Here is a 19,002-nt window from a genome sequence, read left to right as displayed (position 1 = left end):
GAGAGTTTCGCATGGAAAGCCAAGACACTATGGCAAAAAAAAAAAAAAAATGACCTAAATGAAAGATCTCTGAGTGAGATCCCAGCGGAAAGAACGGGCCATCAAAGAAGGAGGTACCTTTCTCTGAAGGGAGGAGAGAACTTCCACTTTGATTTGGCCTTGTCTAAATAAAGTCAGAGTTGGCGAACTCAAGAGGCTTCCATAGCCTTGGCAGCTCATGACAAGAGCCTTGGGTGATTACTGACGTGATAAATAAGGGTGTCAATTGTTACATCAACAACGGGAGTCACTGTGCACCTACTCCCTGTGTCAGATCTCTGTCCTTAATGTGTTGTACTATGCAAATTAACGGTAAAACTACTAATCAAACAGTACTCTATACTTTGTGTGTCTGTGTGGGTGTAGTCTGTTGAAATCTTTACTTAGTATATACTAAGTTGATCTTCTGTGTATAAAAATAATTGAAAATGAATCTTGATGGAGAATAGGCTGGGAGAGAGAGTGGGAAATGGGATGGTTACGGGTGGGAGGGAGGTTATGGGGGGAAAAGCCGCTATAATTCAAAAGTTGTATTTTGGAAATTTATATTTATTAAATAAAAGTTGAAAAAAAGAATTACCATAACACAGAATGTGTATGCTGTTTTTCCAAAAGTAACATCTTTAAAGAGACCATACAAATACAAGAAAAGGATAAACTAACTGCATTTAAGTTTTTACTGTTATGTAGGTTGCTACAAAATTGCATACTGAAATAGTCTTTTTTATATAAAGCTACTGTAGAACTCCAAGAAAAAAGAGAAAAAAAAAAGATAGTTAGGCTTCATTTATTAAGATATAGCCATCACAAATTACAGAATCTTGTTTACCTCTGAGTTACTTTTTCTGAGCAAGTAAATGTTTGATTTGGATATTTGAGTTTAGTTTTAAAATATCGTATCAGATTGTTAAAAGTTCAAATATTGCCTAAATGCCGAATAAATCTAAAAGAATGTTTTTAACTATATTTCTGGTTGTCAAATTCAGAGTTGCCTACCCCTCCCCATCCTACTTGTAACCTCTGTTAGGTATCTCATACCTTCCTTAGAACTCGGTTCTCTTGCTTCTTGATTCACCTCTCTCTGGTTGTTTCTTCTCTGTTGCTCTTGTTGTCTCTCTGCCTGACTCTACCACTATCTACTCCAGTAAATTGTTTCCAGCAGGGTTTTCTCTAGTTCTCTTCGATTCTTAAATACTTAACCAACTTTCTAATCTACTTTGTAGGTGATCTCATTCTTTCTACAGTTTCTCTGCCATATACTTCTAAAACATGTTGTTCAAGTCTTTCTTGGTAACATTTGTCCTGTTGTATACTATGTTGTTTCTGTAAGTGATGCGCTGCTGCAGTAATTATCCCCATGTATTATTAAACTCAGATTTAGCACATCCATCTGATGGGCTTTTGAGATCTGAACTAAATTTACCCTCTCCCCTCTGATTTTAGAACTATTTAGAGATATGAGAACCAGATATGTGTGTAAATGCTAGCTCTTTTTCTGATAGAGTTGAATTGGATAAATTATTTTGAATTGAGTTGTCTGATACCTGATTAACAGTACTGGCAATGGCATGCATCATCCATTTTGTCCTTCCCATTTGTCCCTTCCAGCTAATAATCTTACCTTTAAAAGTTGATCCTGATGCACTGTGAAAAATAAGGATAAAATTAAAGGAAAACAGTTTTATTCCTAAATCTTTCTTACAGGAGGATCAATCAGCAAGTATGTGCGTAGTACATTGATAAGCATACAAATAGCCAAGTTTCACTTCTGGGTCTAAAATAAGATGGTTTTGTTTTAAATCTGAAACACTCCTCCTGAAAGTAGGTTTCTCTTTCTCTCTCTCTTTTTTTAAGATGCATTTATTTATTTAAAAAGGCAGGGTTACAAGAGGGAGAGGGGGAGGCCAAGGCAGAGAGAGAGATCTTCCATCTGCTGGTTCACTTCCCAAATGAACCAAATGGCCCAACCAGGGCTGGGCCAGACCAAAGCCAGGAGCCAGGACCTTCTGGGTCTCCCACGTGGGTGGCCCAAGAATTTGGGCCATCTTCTACTGCTTTCCCAGGCCCATTAGCAGGGAGCCAGATCCAAAGTGGAGCGGCATGGATGGGAACCAAACCAACAACCATATGGAATGCCAGCACTGTAGGGAGAGGCTTTACCTACTAGACCACAACACTGACCCCGTATAGTTGCTAATCAACATTGCAAAAGTTTTTGTCATTTTGACTGCTTTCATTTGAGGTAGTAAAACTTTAGTTTTTTTCCCTTAAATATTTTTAAGCCCAACTTGCAATAAAATTTCATTGCATTTAAGCTTTTTACCATATTATGTTAACCTGATAGTTAAGATTCCTTTTGAAGAGTAATATGATAATAGTGAAATTTAGAGGTAAATTACTCGGGGTAAATATTTTTTTAATTTTCATTTTATTTAGAAGGCAGAGAGATAGAAAAATTTCCTGTCTGCTGATTCAGTCCCCCAAATACCTGCAAGGACCAGAGCCAGTCAAAGACAGGAATTTGATACATAGGTAACAGGGACCCAATTACTTGAGCAGTCACCTGCTGCCTCCCAGGATGGGCATTAGCAGGAAACTGGAACTGGAACTGGGACTCTGATACAGGATGTGGGTGTCACAAGCAGTGTCTTAACTGCTGTGCCAAATGCCCGCCCCTGTGGTGAATATTTTTGTAATTAAAAAAAATGTAAGGCCATCAATGGATGGGTCGCATATTTTCTTCACATAGTAGCCTACGTAAGTGCATAATTTCATTATTACATGTTAAAATGGAGTGTTTCAATAATGAATTTCTTCTAATTAAAGTTATTTCTTCCATAAAGAAACAATGAAATTCACGTTGTTATGTGCATATAGCATACATTTTATGAAAAAAAAAAGCTTTGAATCCATCAGAATTTTGCTTTATAACAAGAAATTCAACTTGTCATATTATGCAGTCCTTTATGCCTTTTAAAAATAAATGGAACAGTTTCAAGCAAGGATATACTTTAAGAAATATGCTTGTACTTACAAATGAGTTTGAGATTATGCATTAGTCCTTTTTATGTTTTTATGCTTCCTAATTCATTATCATAACCTTTTCTATTTTCACTCCTGTCATGGTTTTTAGGAAGAAAAAGTTAATTTTACATCATAAACTTTATGTTTTCCAGTTGAAAATGAAGATGAAGCTGAAAGGGTTCTTTTTTCCTACGGCTATGGTGCTAATGTTCCCACAACAGCCAAAAGACGACTAAAGCAGAGGTAAAATCAATATATATTTATTTGACTTATGTATTCAGGCTATATGTAATTACATTGTGCTTTTTGATAATATGCTGAGTTGGATGACAAGGTGAACTTACTTTATTCTTGGACTGCATAAATATTAATTTTCTCACAAAATAAAACACACTAAGTAATAATCATGCATTTCATGTATATTTAAGTGAGTACAATAGTAAAACAGAGGTATACATTAGAATTTTCATAGAATTTGATTTAGTGATAAGGCCGTCGTTTTTATTTTTGTTTCACATTAATTTCAGTTGAGTTACAAATGCTTTGTATCAACCATTTTCAGGTTAAAACTAATTATGCTTCCTTTTATTTCTTTGTGTCTTGTTTTTTGGTCACCTGCCTGTATTCTTTGACATACACTTGAGAGAGAGAGAGAGAGAGAGAGAGAAATCTAAGGTAGCATATTTATTGTGATTGAAATTATAAAAGACTTTGTGAATAGAAGGAAAGTTTTTGGAAGATCTACTAGTTATCTTAGGAGGTACTGCTTTAAAGTACCATAACAAAAAATTGTACCAGTTTCTTGGTTGGCCTACCTGCTATTTTCCTAACTCCTCTCCCAGCTAAATCCATCCTACTTTGCCAAAACATCTCACTGCCCCATTTGCTAACACAGCAGCAAAATGGAATGTCTCCGACAGACTTCCAAAGCCCTCTGTAATGAAGCCCCACCTCTCCAGCCTTATTTACCCCTCTACCTCATGTGAGGATAGGTCTGTCTCTTTGCCTGTGAATATCTATTTTCTTCTTACCACACAACAAAACATTTCTCTTAACTCATTGGCTGCCATTTCCCAAGTAATTTTCCCAACTAGATGGAAAGTTCTTCAAGGTGAGCAACCACATCTTAGTCTTGTTTTTTCCCAGCTGTCTACCTAGCAGAATGACTAGTAGAATTTCCTCTTCACTGAGTATCTAAAGACTAAGGATTCAAAGCTGCTTGCTTGTCTCTTATTTTTATGTGAATTGATTAAGATGTGCAGAGACACTCCACTCTGTGTAAGAGAAATAATCAGTCTCTTTCATACTTTTGTAGAAACTTTGAAGTGATGGCTCCAAGAATAAGATTTCTTTATGCCTTCCTAAGGAGAAGTAGAATATAAAATGTTTTAAGGGAAGTAACGAAGCAATGCTTAGAACTTAGGTTTGTTACTGGTTAAAGGAATTATCTGTCAAATTTGGATCAAGGATAGATGAATGGAAAATGTCAATTTGTAGCTGGAATGATTAATTCTTCCTGGTAAAGATTCAAGTACTTCTGAATTATGTCTTATTTGAAAAATTTGTTATAGCCCTAACTCTTACCAGTTGCTTCAAGATCACTAATTGGTGACTTAGGATATTTTGTGATTTTCAACCTATCTCTGGTTTTGAGTCCAAAGTTGCCTAGCAGAAGCAGAAATATAGTTTAGTGGCTAAAACAGTTCTTTATCTGTGGTAAAGATTGATAACATATTAAAAAATCAGAAATCAATGGGAAAAGTCCTTTATCTTCTCTATTTTAGCATATGAATCCTTCTAGTGACCCTTTTTAAAGAAAAAAAGAATTTTGTTGTGTAAACTTTCTTTAGCCCCAATTGCTGAGTTCCTCTGAAATTCAAAGTAATTATTCTTGTTATACCAAACCATTTTTAAAGAGTTTCCAAAAAACAGAGATTGATTTCTTTAATATTTAGGGTGAAGACTTAAGGAACCACATCTGATTCATATTCTAAATAATCTTAACTGTCCAAATATTTCTAAAGATTCTATCACTGAGCTATCTATGTGCCTTGAACAAGTGCCTAATGGGTGTGCTATTAATATCTCCTGCCAGCTGGTGCCAGGCATTCTTCTCATGGTGAGCCAGAGGGTTATTTTGAGGAAGTGCTTCTCAGGTCATCTAAACTGAGGGAAGGGAAAGTAAGTCTAGATATCCAAAAAGGACGCTTATGCATTCCTAAACCCATTCATTCAAGAACTTTTCTTGAGTGCCTAATGTATTCACAAAATTGGCCAGTGGCACGGAAGGGTGGGATGTCTTTGTGAAGTTTACAAAACGCATATTTGATTTCTTAATGGGTATGTGAAAAGAAGGCAGTGCCTTTGTGCTCTCTTTAATTTATTTAAAATGAATGCAAAACAGCCTTTCAGAGAATCTGTACTTAATCCTTCAGATTTGAATTTAAAGCAATAGAAACTTAATGATGAATTATAAAATTACTTAGAACAGTAAATGAAATATTTGTATAGTAAAGTTTATATTACACATCAGTCTATACCAAAGATACATCAAAATTTCAAAGAATTTTATTTCCCAAGTATTGCCAAAAGTATTCTACCCATTCTAAATCAGATTTACAATCTCATATATTTAACAGCCCAAGTCAGATATTTTAGAAGAATACTTAATTAGAGGGAGGTTTCTGATTGCAAATATATGTTTGTTTTACAAAATTAAGAAAATTACTAGTAATTCTACCACCTAAAATAACCATTCAGAAATGTACATGTGTATGTAATTTATTACATATTTGGAATTTCTTGTGTGTAACTAAGTTTTTATTTTTATCATCCCATCTTGAACATTTTCTTAGCATTGAGTATTTTTCAAAAAGATCATTTTTTAATGGTTATCTAAAACTTGAATTTCTAGGGCTTCTGGTTTTGAATGCCATGTGGCTATAAAATTTGATAGTCTCTGGAAAATGTCATTGGTACCTGTTGCTACCCAAGAGATGCTATGAAGTTAGGGTGAAAAATGATGTGATGCCTACTACACGGTGCCTGGCATAAAGTAGATATTCAGCAAATGCTAATTCGTCACACCAACTAATATGTTCTGAAAGTAAATTGTGGGGCCGGAGCTGTGACTTAGCAGGTAAAGCCACCACTGGCAGCGCTGGCATCCCATATTGGCCCAGATCAAGTCTCAGCTGCTCCACTTCAGATCCAGCTCCCTGCTAATATGCCTGGGAAAGAAGCTGAAGGTGGTCCAATTCCTTGGGCTCCTGTACCCACATGGAAGACGTTGATGAAACTCCTGGCTCCTGGCTTTGGCCTTACCCAGCCCCGGCTGTTAGGGCCATTTGGGGAGTAAACCAACAGATGGAATGTTTCTCTCTCTCTTTCTCCTTCTCTTTCTGCCTTTCAAATAAATAAATAAATAAATCTTTAAAAAATAATAATTTTAAAAATAATTTAAAAAAATATATCACAGAGTTAATTTTATACGAAAAGCCAGAGTTCCAGAACATTTCACTAGACACAATTTGGGTTTTCATTTAAGCTAATTTTGTTTTAGAATTTTTTTTAAACATTTATTTTATTTTTGTTTGAAAGGCAGAGTAACACAAAAAGAGAAGGAGAGACAGAGACAGAGAAAGGGATATTCGATCCACTGGCTCACTCCCTAAATGACCACAATGGCTGAGGCTGGGCCAGGCCAAAGCCAGGAGCCAGGAGCTTCTTCTGAGTCTCCCACGTGGGTACAGAGGCCCAACCACTTGGGCCATTCTCCACTACTTTCCCAGGCACATTAGCAGGGAGCTGCATCAGAAGTAGAACAGCCAGGACTCAAACTGCTGTCTATATGGGATGCCAGCATTGCAGGCTTCGACTTTACCAGGTACTCCATAACGCCAGCCATTGTTTTAGAATTTTAATGGTGAGAAGAATCACTATATTCCTAAAGTTGTATTTACAAAAAAAATAGTTATACATTCAAAAAATAAAGTTCTAGATCAACATTTTTTAAAAAAAAAAGAATTTTAATGAAGCTTCTTGAAATAATTAGGGAAACCCTCTGAACATGAAACTAGTTTTGAAATTTATTTGATTTGATTCAACTTCTTAAAATATATTATAATCCAATTTTCTTTAAAGTAGTAGATAATCAGATTTTTTAGTTAGAAAAATAGCTCTCGGGCCGGCGCCGTGGCTCAATAGGCTAATCCTCCGCCTGCGGCGCCTGCACCCCGGGTTCTAGTCCCGGTCGGGGTGCCGGATTCTGTCCCGGTTGCCCCTCTTCCAGTCCAGCTCTCTGCTGTGGCCTGGGAAGGCAGTGGAGGATGACCCAAGTCCTTGGGCCCTGTACCCGCATGGGAGACCAGGAGGAAGCACCTGGCTCCTGGCTTCCGATCAGCACAGCGCCGGCTGTAGCGGCCACTTGGGGGGTGAACCAACGGAAAAAGGAAGACTTTTCTCTCTCCCTCTCTCTCTCTCACTGTTTAACTCTACCTGTCAAAAAAAGAAAGAAAGAAAGAAAGAAAAATAGCTCTCAAAAATACCTCTTAAAAACATTGTAATTATAAAATAAGCTTACTCCATTTTGAAGTTTTATAGAGGTATGAAAGGTAAGTAAATATTCTGTTTAACGCTCTTCTGGGATACAATTGTGGGAAGTTAAAAGGGCTTATACAATTAAAGTAGATTAAAATGGGCTCTTCCTGACTTGACTGAACTTGAAAATCTGAAGTAATGTTTTCATTTCAGTTGTGACTGTTTTGAAAATAGCAAACAAGATTTTCTGGTTATGTGTTATGGCTGAGGTTTTTAACCTGCCCCACTAAATGGGTGACACCCAGGCAATAACATGGTCTTAGTGTGTTTCTCTCTGTTTGTTTTGGCTGATGTCAATATGAAGACTTTTCTGAAAGCTTTTAGATCTTTTAAATTATAAGATTTACTACATGCTGTATACCTTTTGTTTTAGTTTCTGTCTAGTTCTATAAAGAGCTTTAAGTTGAAACTTTCACAGTATACAGCTTCATAATTTAAGAAAAATAGCAGAGGAAAATATCAAATTCTGGTACATAATGAAAATTTGTTTTTCTCTCCTTTATTCTCATGTGAGTGAATTATAATTTTTGTCCTGGGGAAGCTGGTATTTATTTCATTTGGGTTGGTTTTATGAATGCTCCTTTCGCAAGTTATTGCTGTTCCACTCATGATCAGTTTGGCAGTGTAAGCCTGTAGTTTCATATAACTACAGATAATCAGCATGACACCATTGTGTAGTCCTCAGTCATTTCCTTCAGTGCAGGCAATGTAAGGACCAACCTGAAGCTTTCTTCTAGCCAGCACAGAACTCTGATCTGCCAAAACTGGAAAAGATCAAAAAGCCAGGTATGCTAGTAACTGACTAGCATACTTCACATATATTTATTTATTTGGCATTTTGAAAATACTGAGAAGACCATACCAATATTGAAGGAGTCAGGACCAAACATTAATCCTCCATTGTGGGGGCCAGCACAGCAGGTTAAAGCCACCACCTGCAGTGCCAGCTCCCATATAGGTACTGTTTCAAGTCCCAGCTACTCCACTTCCAATCCAGCTCTCTGCTATGGCCTGGGAAAGCAGTCGAAGATGGCCCAAGTGCTTGGGCCCCTGCACCTGTGTGGGAAACCCAGAAAAAGCTCCTGGCTCCTGCTCCTGGCTCCTGTCTCCTGGCTCCTGGCTTCTGGCTCCTGGCTTCGGATCAGCTCAGCTCTGACCATTGAGGCCATTTGGGAAGTGAACCAGTGGATGGGACCTCTCTCTCTCTCTCTCTCTCTTTCTCTCTCTCTCTCTCTGGCTCTACCTCCCTCTGTAACTCTTTCAAATAAATAAATCTTAAAAAAAAAAAAAAAAATCCTCCATTGTGCTTTGACATTTCAAATGCAAATAGAGTTCTACCTTGTCCACAAGTGAACGAATACTGTTAGAAAATTCTGTGTAGTAATGGAAGTACTCACTGCCATTGACAAATTCAAGAGAAATAACCTTTGTTTGAAACTCAAGTAGTACTGAGAGGGCTAAAAGATTACCCTTAGGGGAATAATCTTACCAGGTAACATGTAAAATTTTGATTTACTATTTAGATACAAAACTGTATATTTGGTCTAGCAGTTAAAATGGCAGTTTGAAATGCCTCCATTCCCTATTTGGGTGCCAGAGTTCAAGTTCCAGCTCCAGGGCCAGCGCTGTGTAGCAGTGGGTTAACACCCTGGCCTGAAGCGCCGGCATCCCATTTGGGCACTGGTTTGAGACCTGGCTGCTCCACTTCCAATCCAGCTCTCTGCTATGGCCTGGGAAAGCAGTAGAAGATGGCCCAAGTCCTTGGGCCCCTGCACCCACGTGGGAGACCTGGAAGAAGCTCCTGGCTCCTGGCTTCAGATCAGCACAGCTTCGGCCGTTGCTGCCAATTGGGGAGTGAACCAGCAGATGGAAGACCTCTCTCTTTCTCTGCCTCTCCTCTTCTCTGTGTAACTCTGACTTCGAATAAATAAATAAATCTTTTTTTAAAAAAGTACTAGCTCCACTTCTAATTCCAATTCCTGCTAATCTGTGCCCTGGGAGGCAGCAGATGAAAATAGTTTAGGGGGGTTTTCTCCTTGCCTCTCACATGGGAGACCTGGATTATGTCCCCAGCTCCTGGCTTTGGCCTGTCTCAGCCTCAGCCATTGTAGACATTTGAAGAGTAAATCAGCAGATGGGAGAGCTCTGTCTCTCTAATTAATTAATTTTTTGTATGCTATAAGTTTGTAGTGTTTAGTTGATGTCAAATCTGATTTTGGCATAACTAAAAATCACATGGCAATTAATATCAATTAATATAATTAGAACAAAGTATTATATGTTTTACCTACTTTAATGTCCCAACACATAGATTGTAAAAGCATTGCTTTCTTGTAGAGTTCAGTACATTCTATATCAAAACATAATCTTTGGCAAAAATCATTTTCCCTAATTACTTATAGTTCCTTTTTATAAAGAACTTGAAAAAAACTTATCTTCATTGTATGTATATTGTATTAAGGAGACATAAACTCAACTTTACCTGAGAAAGTCATTTGTCTTGCTTTAAATTTCAGTTAACTGTCCTTTCTTCCAAATTCTAATATCCCAGATATTTAAACACAATACTCCTATAATATCAAATCACTCACCAAAAGCAGTATACCACATTTAAAGACTTAGGAGGTTGGCCGGCGCCGGGGCTCAATAGGCTAATCCTCCACCTGTGGCGCCAGCACACTGGGTTCTAGTCCTGGTCGGGGCTCTGGATTCTGTCCCGGTTGCCCCTCTTCCAGTCCAGCTCTCTGCTGTGGCCCGGGAGTACAGTGGAGAATGGCCCAGGTCTTTGGGCCCTGCACCCACATGGGAGACCAGGAGAAGCACCTGGCTCCTGGCTTTGGATCAGCGCGAGGCACCGGCCATTGGAGGGTGAACCAGCAGCAAAAGGAAGACCTTTCTGTCTCTCTCTCTCTCACTATCCACTCTGCCTGTCAAAAAAAAAAAAAAAAGAAGACTTAGGAGGTTGGCGTCTGCCTCTCTTGGAACCCCCTCCTGACTGCTGCAGCAGGAAGTTTGTGACTTAAATGAATCTTGTTTTGCTCTAAGAAAATTTTTTAAAAAGGACTTGGAGGTTGAAATATATTAGATGTGACTTGGTATCTGTGAGCTTTGCTTTCTCCCTCATTGACTTCTATATTTTTTTAAATGCTAGTTCCTTGTTTAGATGCTAAGCATTTTTTGTATTTTAATACAAAGGTTATGACACCTCAGAATATGGTTTCTAACCATGTACTCATTTGGATAAAGTTCAACTACTGCAAAATCAATCAAAAATATTTCTTTAGTGCCTGCTGTGTTCAGCTCTATTGTTAAACACTACACTATCATTATAGGAGTTAGATGTGTTAATGGAAAAAAGATTGAAACACATGAAAGAATACTATAAAATATTCAAAACTATTTAGTTTGTTGTTATATGATTGGCTGTGTCAGAGGAAAAAAGATCAGTGAAGGTTTCATGGTCAGAAATGGACAAGGTGGAACTTGAAGAAAAGTTGGACTCATAAGCAGCAGCAGAACTGGTCTTCAGACTGGAGAACAGTGAAAAAAATGTACAAAATATGTTTGTGGGACATTGAGCAGAGTGGTAGACATTAGTGGAAAATGAGATTGGTTACAGTGAGATTATAGAGGACCTTGATATTTTTAAATAATTTAAATATAGAGTTTACTCCTCTATTTGTGTTATAAAATTTAATAATTTAGCTTTTTTTTTTAAAAAAAAAAAGATTTATTTATTTGAAAGAAGGAATTACAGAGAGGGAGAGGAAGAGGCAAAAAGAGAGTGATCTAGGCTGGCACCGTGGCTTAACAGGCTAATCCTCCACCTTGTGGCACCAGCACACCAGGTTCTAGTCCCGGTCGGGGCGCCGGATTCTGTCCCGGTTGCCCCTCTTCCAGGCCAGCTCTCTGCTATGGCCCGGGAAGGCAGTGGAGGATGGCCCAAGTCCTTGGGCCCTGCACCTGCATGGGAGACCAGGAGAAGCACCTGGCTCCTGGCTTCAGATCAGCGAGATGTGCCGGCCGCAGCGGCCATTGGAGGGTGAACCAACTGCAAAAAGGAAGACCTTTCTCTCTGTCTCTCTCTCTCTCACTATCCACTCTGCCTGTCAAAAAAAAAAGAGAGAGAGAGAGAGAGATCTTCCATCCACTGGTTTACTCCTCAAATGGCCTCCACAGACAAAACTGGACAAGACTGAAGCCGGGAGCTTCATCTGGGTCTCCCATGTAGGTACAGGGGCCAGAGCTCTTGGGTCATCTTCCATTGCCTTCCCAGGCACATCAGCAAGGAGCTGGATCAGGAGCAGAGCAGACAGGACTCAAACTGGTACCCACATGGGATGCTGGTGCTGCAGATAGTGACTTCACTCCGTACACCACAGCACTGGTCCCTACAGTTCAGCTCTTAAATTTAGATCTTTTATACATTTTTAATGGATTGTTTGATATCATACAAAGGTAAGGGCTTTGTACTGTTTTTAATGCAACTACTAGAAAAGTTTAAATTACATGTATGTTTCACATTATATTTCTACTGGACCATTATGGGTCATAAATGACATCAGTGTTCAAAGGAAAAGTCCAATTATTCCCATTAGTGTTGATTCCTAGAATATTTTTCTTGGTAAAGTATATTACAAGCTAGCAATCAGAGCACTGTAGAACACATTTTTTTAAAGATTTATTTATTTGAGAGGCAGAGTTACAGAGAGAGGGAGAGACAGAGAGGAAGATCTTCCATCTGCTGGTTCATTCCCTAAATGGCTGCAACAATAGGAGCCAGGAGCTTCATCCAGGTCTTCCAGGTGAGTGCAGGGGCTCAAGCACTTGGGCCATCATCCAGTGCTTTCCCAGGCCATTAGCAGGGAGCTGGGCCAGAAGTGGAGCAGCCAGGGCTCCAATCAGCGCCTGTACAGAATGTTGGCACTGCAGGTGGAGGCTTAACCCACTACACCACAGCTCCAACCCCTGTAGAACATGTGTATAAACATTCTGAAGATATCATAAAATACCTTCTTTCCATTTAGAGTTGATTTTCTTAATTCAGAATCTCCCATCCAAACTCAAAGGAATTCCTATTACAAAGAGATAATTCTGCTGGTAAGGCATAACCACTAATATATTAAGAATTTCTTGGGGCCAGTGCTGTGGCCTAGCAGGTAAAGCTACCACATGCAGTGCCGGCATCTGACATGGGCGCTAGTTCACGTCCCAGCTGCTCCCCTGCAGATCTAGCTCTATGCTATCGCCTGAGAAAGCAGAGGGGAGAACGGCCCAATTCCTGCACCCATGTAGGAGACCCGGAATAAGCTCCTGGCTCCTGGTTTCAGACGGGCACAGCTTCGACCATTGTGGCCATCTGAGGAGTGAACCAGCAGATGGAAGACCTCTCTCTCTCTCTGCCTCTGCCTCTCTGTAACTCTGCCTTTCAAATAAATAATAAAGTAAATCTTAAAAAAAAAAAATCTTAAATCAGTGTTTTATGTCATATGATATTTTTTACTAGGGAGTGGTATCACCATATCTACATCACAGCATTGTGTAATGCCCCCCCAAAAAAGGAGAAAAGCACCCAAACAAAAGAAGCAATGTAATATTATTAAATTTGTTGCTGTCAAGTAATTATCTTCTTCGGAATGTTAATAATGGATGGCATTTGCATATAAGTATTGTTTCCTTAGATCTATTTGTCTTCTTTGTCATCTGTATCTCTTTCTGCATAATTCTATTTAATTTGCTCATTGTTCTATACTAAGTATTATGCAAATATTGTCTATACCTTCAATATAGATTTACTGATAAATTCCTGTGTACAAAAGACACTAGTGCTGAGTTCTGTAGAAATTAGATGAAAAACCTTACACCTAATATATACAAAGGGTGAGAAAGAGAAGATGAAAATATGAATGAAGATAGTTTCAAGGTTTTTAAACTAACCTAATAGGAGCCAGTGCCATGGTGCAATAGGTTAATCCTCTGCCTGCGGCTCTGGCATCCCATATGGGCGCCGGTTCTAGATCCGGCTGCTCCTCTTCCAATCTAGCTCTCTCTTGTGGCCTGGGAAAGCAGTAGAAGATGGTCCAAGTGCTTGGGCCGCTGCACCCACATGAGAAACCCGAAAGAAGCACTTGGCTCCTGGCTTCCGATTAGCGCAGCTCTGACTTTTGCAGCCATCTGGGGAGTGAACCAATGGAAGGAAGACCTTTCTCTCTCTCTATCTCTCAAATAAATAAAATCTTTAAAAAAAAATTAACCTTATAAAAAACACAGCTACTGGTGTAAGATACTGATGTTTACAGCATCAGGTAGTAAAATCACAGATTGTAAAATGTGAACATAACAGTGCACAATTAACATTAACACTTGTATTAGCTTTCTTTAGAAAAATATTTATTTATTTATTTGAGAGGTAGAGTTACAGACAGAGAGAGGGAGAGACAGAGAGAAAAGTCTTCTACCCACTGATTCACTCCCCAAATGGCCACAACAGCCCGAGTTGGCCCTATCTGCAGCCAGGAGCTTCTTCCAGATCTCCCATGTGGGTGCAGGGGCCCAAGCACCTGAGCCATCTTCCACTGCTTTCCTAGACATGTCAGGAGAGAACTGGATCAGAAATGGAGCAACAGGGACACGAACCGGCACCCATGTGGGATGCCAGCACAGCACCAGCCCCTATTAGTCAGCTTTCTATTTCCATAACTAAATACCCGACACAGGCCACTTACAGAAGAAAGAGGTTCATTTCAAAGTCCATGGCTTTGGAGGTTCCCTGTCCAAGATTTAGAGGGCACTCTGGTTTACCTGTCTAGTGAAGCTGATAGGCAGAGCACCTGCCAAGGAAGACTCACATGGGACAAGCCAGGAAGCAGAGTGACTGGACCTAACTAAGCTTTTTAACCAATCTTCTCACAAGAACTTGATTTCTAAGAGCACATCCCCAGAACCTCAGGACTTGCTAAACACCATAATTAAGATTGTTTCCAACCTTGAAACCAAGCTTTAACTCACTAGCTTTTGGGGGACACTCAAACTAGTACTAAACCATAGCAAGATTTACTTTATTTGTAGAGAATTTGTTATTTTAGGGTAAACTTAGAACAAGATAACTACAAACCATAAATACCTTCAAACTCTGGAAAAAACGAAAGTAGTTGAATGGATCCCTAAGGGTTGGTGGAAGGATAGAATAGGAGACCGTGAAGGGGTGGGAAGGATGAGCAGTGACTGCTAATGGGAACCAAGTTTCTTTTTGTGGGAAAAAAAATTTCTAAAATTAGTATGACTCCATACTAAAAAGATTGAATTATATACTTTAGATAGGCAGACATTACGATATATGTTGCTTGTCAATAAAATTATATGTCCATTAAGGTGTTTTTTTAAGGATGATTGTCAAAAAAAAGAAGACTATGTATATTTTCCAACTCTAACAACGGCTGATTTTTTTTTTGCAAGATTAATTTTATTTGAAAGGCAGTGATAGGGGCTGGCACCGTGGGGGTGGCTCACTTGGCTAATCCTTCACATGCGGTGCCGGCATCCCATATGGGCACTGGGTTCTAGTCCCGGTTGCTCCTTTTCCAGGCCAACTCTCTGCTGTGGCCAGGGAGTGCAGTGGAGGATGGCCCAAGTGCTTGGGCCTCTGCACCTACATGGGAGACCAGGAAGAAGCACCTGGCTCCTGGCTTCGGATTGGCGCAGCACTGGCTATGGCAGCCATTTGGGGAGTGAACCAACAGAAGGAAGACCTTTCTCTCTGTCTCTCTCTCTCTCACTGTGTATAACTCTACCTATCAAATTTAAAAAAAGAAAAGAAAGGCAGTGATAAAGAAAGGAAGAGACAGAGGGAGAAAGACCTATATACTGGTTCACTCCCTCAATGGCCACAGTGGCCCTAGTTGGGCCATGCTGAAGCCAGAAGCCTGGGCCCAACTACTGGAACCATCTTCTGCTGCTTTCCCAGGCACATGAGCAGGGAGCTGGATAGGAAGTAGAGCAACCAGGATTCAAACTGGTACCAACATGGGACGCAGGAAGCAGCCTCACCTACTGCACCACAATGCTGGTCCCTACAGTTGATTATTAAGGCAAAATATTATGCCAGTTGAAAGAATAGAATCAACAAACCCTCAAGTAAATTTTTATCAGAACTAATCTATTTTTACTTGGAATAACCAGTTTTTAAAAATAGTTGTATAAAATTGGCCGGCGCCATGGCTTAACAAGCTAATCCTCTGCTTTGCGGCGCCGGCACACCGGGTTCTAGTCCCGGTCAGGGCGCCGGATTCTGTCCCGGTTTCCCCTCTACCAGGCCAGCTCTCTGCTACGGCCCGGGAGTGCAGTGGAGGATGGCCCAAGTCCTTGGGCCCTGCACCCACATGGGAGACCAGGAGAAGCGCCTGGCTCCTGGCTTTGGATCAGCACGATGCGCCGGCCGCAGTGGCCATTGGAGGGTGAACCAATGGCAAAAAGGAAGACCTTTCTCTCTGTCTCTCTCTCACTATCCACTCCGCCTATCAAAAAAAAAAAAAAGTTGTATAAAATGATATTTATTAGTATTTCCAGAAGTTTTTCTACATTCCTTAATCTGATGTGAGGAAATGTTAAAAAATACAATAGAGTTTTTTCTGAACTACAATTTTATTTAGATCAAAGATATTTTACTTGTCATTATAAACCTTACTGTCTTCTTGGATTCCATATATCCTGCATTTTACAGATAAAATTGATAGATTAATATGGAACTTGAATATGTGATACATATGAAAATTTTAAGTTATTGGAAATACAGAGAAATTCTTGGAATGATAGTTCTTCTCAACTTTATTAGCTGTTCTTTAAATAATAATGCCAGTTTTTCTTCCAGTGGTTAGAAGGAATGATTTCATAGCTGAAGCAGTTTTTTCCTTAAAATTGTTCTTGGAAATAAGAGTTGGGACTGGGTGTGCAGCTCAACAGGTTAAGCTGCTGCTCAGGATGCCTGCATCCCATATTGAAGTGGATGGGTTCAAGTTCTATCTCTGCTTCCAATCCAGCTTCCCACTAATGCACATCCTGGGAAGATAGCAGATAGCTCAAGTACTTGAGTCCCTGACACCCACATGGGAGATTCAGATTGAATTCCTGGCTCCTGGCTTTGGCCCCAGCTCTTGCAAATATTTTGGCAATGAACTAACAGATGGAAAGTTTCTCTCCCTCTCCCTCTCCCTTTCCCTCTCCCTCTTTCTCTCTCCCTCTCTCTCTCCCCCCTCTCTCTCCCCCTCTCTCTCTCGATCTCTCTCCTTCCCTCCTCCCCCATCACTCTGCCTTTCACGTAAATAAAAATAAATAGAACTTTTTTAAAATAAATAGAATTGGGATGTTTCATAATTAATATATTTTTATTATTTGAGAGACAGATAACAGTCCCATCCACTGTTTCACTCCCCCAAATGCCCACAACAGGGCTGGGTCAGCTAGAAGCCAAGAACTTGAACTAGGTCTCCATATGGGTGGCAGGAACCCAAGTTTATGAGATATCACTGCTGCCTCACAGGATCTGCCTCAGCAGGAAACTAGAATCAGAAGCCAGCAATGGGTATCCCCAGGTCCTCTGATACGGGACATAGGTAGGCGTCTTAACTACTAACCAAATGCCTACCCCTAATGAGATTTTAAATACTAAATGTCAGTACAGTAAGTGGTAGTTAATGTAGATCATCAGAGGGAGTGGTTTATTTTAGTCTAGAATCTATCCCTTTTCTGTAGACATTCTCCAAGTTTTATAGATATTATTCCATCTCCATTTTCAATAGAAAATCTATTTGTTCATTTTTTTATATTATGAAATGCTTATATTGTCCAAGGTGAAAGCTGATGCTTCTCAAAGTGCAAACTTTGATCGTATTTCAACTAATTCCCTGATTTGTTTATAGCTGAGAAATCTTGGTTAAAATGGAGAAAAGGTGTATATTTTTATTTTGTAGTCTTTTCAAACAAGTATCACAATGTAACTCTCTACTCTTATAACAAGGACTAGAAACCATTACTGTGGCAGTCACTGTATCATGTCACGGTTAGTGTTAAAGAGATTTTAATGTTACTTTCAGAATTCTTAATTGTTGTGGTATTTGTCTTCCACTGACTATTATTTGACTCCATATTTTTTTCTGTTAATATTTAAGTATTATTAGGAAACAGCCCATTTTCAAGCACACAAACACATTTTAAATACTTTGGATAGCATTCTACTTTTGTAAGCCTTAATTTTCTCATTTCATTGGCCTAGTGTCCACTTGGCAAGAAGAGTGCTTCAGTTAGAAAAACAGAACTCGTTGATTCTAAAAGACCTGGAACATCAAAAGGACCAAGTAACACAGCTTTCACAAGAGGTAAGTGACTTAAAAAAATGTATAAAGAATCACAGTGTTTGCTTCAGTTCTTCATAACTCTTTTGTTTATTTTCTGAGCAGTTTTTAAATAAGCTGTTTGCTAGTACAAAATGATTTCACAATTTATGAAACTAATTAAATGTTAAGACCTTATAAAGCAACTTACAGTGTATGGCAAAACTAAGAACAAAAAGGGGATTAAATGCCTAGACAAAGTATAAATGCAGACCAGACAGAGCTTTGATTTCTGAGAATATCAACTGGCAAAACAAGCTTGGCAAATTTCGGTAACATTTTAAGTTTTTCACTAATACTTCCCATTTCAAATAGATTTGCTTTCTCTGTGTTTGATGAAAAATCACTTAGCTATTAAAAACACAACTTGGCATACACTTAGAAAATCAGGTTCAAATTTCTGATTTCCTTTAGCCATATGTTAGGTCATTTAAAGAATATCTGGACATTTTCTACAACCTCTAAAAAATATATTTATTTGAGGGACAGAAAGACCCACGCAGACAGAAAGAATTCTCATCCACTGGTTCTATCCTAAAATGCCTACAATGGCCAGAGCCAGCACCATGAATACAATCTAGGTCTCCCACGTGGGTAGAAGGGAGCCATCCTGGCATCTACATTGGCAGACATCTGGAGTCAGGAGCCAGAGCTGGGAATTGAACCCATGTACTCCAGTGTGGGCTGCAGGCATCTTAACCACTAGGACCGATACCTGCTCCCTTACATAACATTTTTAATCCATCTATTGTTTTTAATCCTCTTAATTATATCTTTCTGTACTTTTGAAATCTGAATTGTGAAACAAAGTTAAAGGCATAACCTTACTAGCATTCTTTTTATTTCCTACACTTTTTATATATGTATATAAATATGTATATATATTAATTAATTTGAAAGGCAGAGTTAGGGAGAGAGAGAGAGAGATCTTCCACTTCCATCTGCTGGTTGACTC

General features: G+C 39.2%; 1 protein-coding gene across 2 annotated transcripts in view; it reads left to right on the top strand.

Annotated features, from left to right (window-relative positions):
• The window catches only part of PIBF1 (progesterone immunomodulatory binding factor 1), a 243,766-nt gene that overhangs the window by 139,006 nt on the left and 85,758 nt on the right, over positions 1 to 19,002 (top strand). For both annotated transcript variants that reach the window (XM_062195303.1, XM_062195302.1), the window contains exons 13-14: positions 3,216 to 3,306; positions 17,930 to 18,032. In XM_062195303.1, the coding sequence (XP_062051287.1) occupies positions 3,216 to 3,306; positions 17,930 to 18,032 (194 nt within the window). The remainder of the gene's footprint in view (positions 1 to 3,215; positions 3,307 to 17,929; positions 18,033 to 19,002) is intronic.

The sequence above is a fragment of the Lepus europaeus genome, chromosome 6 (genome assembly GCF_033115175.1).
Source record: "Lepus europaeus isolate LE1 chromosome 6, mLepTim1.pri, whole genome shotgun sequence".
NCBI classification, from domain to species: Eukaryota; Metazoa; Chordata; class Mammalia; order Lagomorpha; family Leporidae; genus Lepus; species Lepus europaeus.
Note: the sequence above shows the minus strand (reverse complement) of the source record. Positions and strands in the feature narration are given on the sequence as shown.